The sequence below is a fragment of the Adiantum capillus-veneris genome, chromosome 5 (assembly GCF_014529385.1).
Source record: "Adiantum capillus-veneris isolate H3 chromosome 5, ASM1452938v2, whole genome shotgun sequence".
NCBI lineage: Eukaryota > Viridiplantae > Streptophyta > Polypodiopsida > Polypodiales > Pteridaceae > Adiantum > Adiantum capillus-veneris.
In genome coordinates this window covers 155,700,839-155,706,814 of record NC_140935.1, presented here as the reverse complement: position 1 = coordinate 155,706,814, position 5,976 = coordinate 155,700,839, and the positions used below count along the sequence as shown (strand labels likewise).

The 5,976-nt window shown below is 43.1% G+C and overlaps 1 protein-coding gene across 1 annotated transcript; it reads left to right on the top strand.

Annotated features, from left to right (window-relative positions):
• The first annotated feature begins 264 nt into the window (after window positions 1–264).
• Window positions 265–4,292, top strand: LOC147458354 (putative pentatricopeptide repeat-containing protein At3g01580). The gene is made up of 2 exons (XM_086513008.1): window positions 265–618; window positions 813–4,292. The coding sequence occupies exons 1-2, from the start codon at window positions 606–608 to the stop codon at window positions 4,067–4,069; spliced, it is 3,270 nt and encodes a 1,089-aa protein (XP_086369134.1). The 5' UTR covers window positions 265–605; the 3' UTR covers window positions 4,070–4,292.
• The last annotated feature ends 1,684 nt before the right edge of the window (window positions 4,293–5,976 follow it).

The following is a 5,976-nucleotide window of genomic DNA, read 5'->3' as shown; positions in this document are numbered from 1 at the left end:
ATGCTAGAGAACGTTCGTCTTCGAAAAATATCCTTTCCAAGAAATTAGCTTATGAGTGGGGAATCTTCTTCTTGACACTCTGAAGTAAGGACCCTTTGACTTCTTCCACTTCTTGGGACTGGATCTCTAATCGTCCAATGATTTGACTAAGATAGCTCAGCATCAGACTAGCCATTTCATCCTGGTTATGAACTGCTATCCCTTTCTCATCATCGAGCGAGGTGACGTGGCTAACCTTAAAAAAATGAGCTTGATTAGAGGCTTCAGGTTGAAGGGAATTCTCAGTGGAGAGAAGCCTTACCTTTCTGATATCTTCCAACTGCCTAAGGTCTTATTAATCGTGGCTTTTGCAAAGCTAGCAATGTTCAGCAACCATGGCGACGAAAGGAGGAAAAACCATCCTGAGGATTCTGAGGGTTCTCCTGTGATTATGCGCGGTCCTCCCCTTAGCATCACGTGCTGGTGTGAGCTGCTCCCATCTCCTGCCTGTGCGGATGGGATGAGTCTGCTTGTATCCTGGAAGAAGCAAGCTACATGCGTGGCCAGTAAAGCATGGCTTAGTGCATGTGAAGCAGAAGCAAAAGAAGGAACTCAGTCCGGCAACCATGCATCTTTCTGGTAGTTTTCTTTGCAGAAATGCCCTTGTGTGTGTATTATGCTTTATACCCCAATTCGTGTTTGTCGATACACACTTTGGCAGTGCTCATTTGCCTTATCAGAGCGAAAACGGCATGCTTGCATTCATGTCAAGGCATGTGATTTGAATGATGGTTGCATTGATCGCTTCAAACCTTGTAAACTTCAAAATGCAGGGGCATCAAATATCTTACCATTCTCCGGGGTTGGTCATGATCATGATTCACAAGCTATGGAGAACTCTGCTCTTACTTGGCAGTGTATTACTTCGAAGGATAAATTTGACAATGAACCCCTTATTGAGAGTCTTTGCCAGCAAGGGAAGCTGGAACATGCTGTTGATGTCCTCTCTCGCATTGATAGAGGCCTGGCTATTGGCACATACTTGTGCCTTCTCAGGGCTTGCAACAAAAGTACGGTTGCTAATGTTCCAAGGCAAGTATGCAAGCACCTTAGCCATCATAACATACAAGTTTCTGGGTTTCTTGGTAATTTCCTGGTGGTCACTCTTGCAAAGTGTGCTGCCGTTGAAGATGCTCATTCAATTTTTAAGGCATTACCTGACCGCACAGTCTATTCTTGGACTGCGATGATCTCAGCTCATGTATCGTGTGGGCATGCTGAAGAAGCCATTGAAATGCACACGTTAATGCTAGATGATGGGGTGGAGCCGAGCAGGTATACATATATCAGCTTGCTGAAGGCGTGTGGAATCTTACAAAATCTTCAAAAGGGCAGGGAATTGCATGCTGAGGCTTCGATCAAAGGCTTCACATCTGACGTGTTTGTAGGCAGCACACTCATAAGTATGTATGGTAAGTGTGGGGAAATTGCAGAAGCAGAGATTGTGTTCATTGCATTAAGCGAGCGCAATGTCGTGACATGGAATGCTATGCTTTCAGCTTATGTTGAGCAGGACCAGGGCAGAAAAGGTTTAGAATGCTATAGACAAATGCAAGAGGAAGGTGCGGGCTCAGACAAGCAAACCTTTTTGTTTGCTATTCAGGCATGTGACTTTCTTATAGAGCAGGAGAAATCCTTAGCTCCTGACAGATGGCCAACCACACGAATGTCTTTGCAGATTGTTAAGGCTCTATATGCTGACACTCAAAGGGAAGGTTTCACATCTGATGTTTTTGTTGGCAGCACATTTGTCCGCCTCTTTGGGAAGTGTGGGGCGATAGCAGAAGCAGAGCATGCATTCAGCTCACTAGCACAGCGCAATGTCGTATCATGGACTGCAATGCTTGCCGGTTATGTTAAGCATGATGTAGGAGTGAAGGCCTTACAGCTTTATCGGCAAATGCATGTTGAAGGTTTTAAACCTGATAGTATTGCAGCTGTGAGTGCTCTTCAGGCCTGCTGCTCGATTGCAGAAAGTAAAGAGCGTGTTTTGAAAGGGAGACCCAACAAGGTGATAGCGTTGGAGATAGGACAGGCAGTGGGGGCTGATACTTGTACCAAAGAAGCTACAACAGATTTGATATTTGAGACCGCCCTTTTGACTATGTATGGTAAATGTGGAGCAATTTCGGAAGCTGAGAATACATTTGGCGCAATGTCGGAGCGAAGTATTGTGTCATGGAGTGCATTGCTTGCAGTGTTTGTTGACCAGGGCCACATGGAAAAAGCCTTGCAGCTGTACCGGCAAAGGCAAATGGAATGTATAAAGCCTGACAAATATGCTATCGTGCCTGCAATTCAGGCAGTTTGCTCCCTTGCTGATTGTGAAGAAGTTTTTGATGCTGAAGAACAGTCAGAAAAGGTGATGCTGCTTGGGATTGGATATGGATTACACTCTGATGCCCGCAGGAGAGGAGTTTTATCGGATATTTTTGTTGGCAATACGCTTGTGAGTATGTACGGAAAATGTGGAGCAATTACAGAGGCAGAGAATGTGTTTCTTGCTATGCTGCATCACAATGTTGTGTCATGGACAGCGATGCTTTCGGCTTATTTGGAGCAAGGCCAAGTGGTGAAAGTCTTGCAGCTGTATGTGCAAATGCTGCGAGAACACATAGTTCCAGACCATTTAGCTCTTGTTATTGTTCTTCAAGCATGTGGCATCTTGTCAGAGAAGGAAGAAATTGTTGCTGCGGCCGGGAAAGGAAACAAGAACATGGCAATGGAGGTTGGACAGGCATTGCACAATGATGTGAGAATGTTGAAGTTAGAGTTCGACAGTTTTGTTAGTACAGCACTGTTGAACTTGTATGGGAAATGTGGGGCTATTGTGGAAGCAGAGAATGTTTTCATGGCTATGGAGGACCCTGATGTAGTTTCATGGAGTGCAATGCTCTCGGTGTATGTTGACGAGAGCCAGGGTGAAAAGGCTCTATTGTTATACAGACAGATGCATCAAGAGGGAATCCAGTCAGACCCGGTGACATGTGTAGTTGCTCTCCGAGCCTGCTCCATCCTTGCAGAGACGGAAAAAACGCTTTTTGTTGCAAGGAATTCAACAAAAGTTGCAGCTCTAGAAATTGGGCGTGCAGTTCATGCAGCTGCACACAAGAAAGGTTATGCACATGATCTGGCCGTTGGCACTACGATAATATACATGTATGGTAAGTGTGGTGCTCTCTTGGATGCTGAGCATCTGTTTGAGGCCATCCAGCCCCGCAATGTTGTGACGTGGAATGCCATGATTTCGGTTTATGTTGAACAAGGTCAAGACGAAAAGGCATTGATGCTGTACAGGGAGATGCAAAACCATTGTGTAACTACTGATGTTACACTAATGTTTACTTTAAAAGCATGCTGCACAATGGGCTTTCTGGAATTATGCAACTTGCTTCATTTCGATGTTGTTTGTGCTGGCTTAGAAGCAATGCCATCCCTCGCGACATCTTTGATACATGCTTATGGGAGCTGTGCTAGTTTGAGAGATTCAAATGTGTGCCATGATGAGATGTCAGGGTGTCATCTTGGATCTTGGAATGCGTGCATCAATTGCTATGCAGGAGAAGGGAGTTGCACAGCAGTCCTGCGCTTGTTAGAGAATGTGAAACTAATGGGCCTGAAGCCAGATAGGGTTACGTCAACATCGATCATTTCAGCCTGCAGCCACACCGGCCTTGTCACTGAAGGAGTAGAGTACCTTGTGTCAATGAGTCGCGAGTACGAGTTAATACCAGAGGGGAAGCATTATGGTAGCATGCTAGATCTTCTGGCAAGGGCAGGGGATTTCAATAGAGTAAAGTCCATGTTAGCAGTGATGCCAGTGGAGGCTGATGAGACAGCCTGGCTATCCTTGCTTGGTGCTTGTCAGACACATTGCAATGTGGATCTGGCTAAATTGGCATTTGAGTTTGCATCGAAGATTCAGCCCAAGCATGCTGCTGCTTATGTTGTATTGTCAAATGTGTATGCCTATGCTGGGTTTGAAGATGATGGGGAAGAGGTGGACAGCCCGCCATATAGCATGGATTGAGAATGTGGTAGAACTGTCAAGAATTTTGCAGCTAGATTTTAGTTACCTAGTCTTACTTCTAGATGTATACAAAGCAAGGTACACAATTTGTGGCCTATCAAAATCAAGGCCTTAGCATCATCTTACCTTTTGGCTTCGTCCAAATTATGGATTAATTTTTTCATTCGACAATTTTTTTCCTATCGGTGATACCCCTATGAGTGGTCTTGATAAAGGAGAGTGATGATTGGTGTGAGTGATGTTACTTATCATTTTACTACAGCAGAATCTTTAATTAAAAGTAGCTAGGAAGGTCACCAAGGGATTAAGGCTATTAGTAGCAAAGAGAGGCTTGAATTGTGAGTGCCAAATGATTAGCTTCTTTGTTTTTTTCAATAAAAGAGCATTGCAAGTTGCAGGCTAGTCATGAATTGCGGCGGGTACAGAAGTGTCCGGGGAAAGCCCGGGCGAGAGGATGAAGTACTCAAGACCATGGTTTCTAATACAAAACATCCACAATAGAAAATGAGCCTAGGATATTTGTACATGTGGTCACTAGAGCTCAAGCAAAAAAAAAAAAGCAAGAAGAGAATGAGAGCTTAGTGATAGCAATCAAACCAAACCTAGTTAATGGCATATTAGGAGGTCTAGGATGACTTGAAAGAAGAAGAGAGAAGCTAAGCAAGTGTTTGCAAACAATTTCTGTGAGTGTGTAATGGCAAGGCTTTGCTCCCAATAGTGCTCCCAATATGTCCTTGCATGCCCGTAGCCTGTGTCATGGATTACCACCATGTTAGGTGCATCCATACCCATCTCCCACTTTCCGAATTAGATTTTACCTATGTAAGCAATGATGTAAGGTTCTTTATTGATATCCATGATGTACTCCAAGGTGCTTAAGCCCCCCTGCATACATACAATGGGCTTGATTGTGCTCTCTTTTGATATATTTGAGAAGTTTTGGTGTTCACTTACATTATGAATGGAGCTTGTGTCCATTAACTTAACCTAACATACTATAGATAGAGCACATTCTTCTCCATCATGTAGGCTTTCACACACCTCATCCCAATGGTGAGTTACCAGTTCTTCATATAGATCCAAATTCTACAACAATGGATTAGCCATAATTTGCTTCCTTAAAATGATGCTTTATTGATTTCTTCACACAGCTCCACATGATTATGTTAGAGTGCTCTTGCCTCAATATCTTTGTTTGGATCCTATTGAAAAGATTTATTGATTCTATTTCTAAAGCCCATATGGGGGGATAGGCCATTCCAACACTCAACACTTATGCTCTCTCTCTCTCTCTCTCTCTCTCTCTCTCTCTCTCTCACACACACACACACACACACACACACACACACACATTGTTGGGACATTTGTCGATCTCTCCTTAATATAAATTTTTTAAGAGTAGTGATTGGAATAAGTGCACTTATGTCATATAGAAACACAACCTTAGTTAGCAACTATTCTAGATTCTAAAACATATGCCTTCCTCATGAAGCATTCTAGCTGCCAACGAAATATATGCAATATATTTCAAAGACATCTCATAAAGAACCTCCTTCTACTGTCTTCTCTTAGGAATTTTCAACATATGTATATTATATCCTACATACATTCTAACTTGGTGTAATGCACCCATGATTTGTAGCCATGAATACCATTAACACAATCATGTCTATTTTCCTATATTGCCTACTTTCTCCACTGTTTTTCTCATTGTGGACTCCTTATATAGGAGGCTTCTCATCATGATAATAAGTGTTTGCACAAACTTTGGTTTCATAGCAAAATTAACCTAATTCTTGCCATAATCTTCCCAAACTACTCTTATAGAGCCCTTTGGTGCCCAATGCTCACTCCAATACGTTTTGAATCCACTAGCAAGCCTCAAGGGGGTCACTTACAAGAAATCA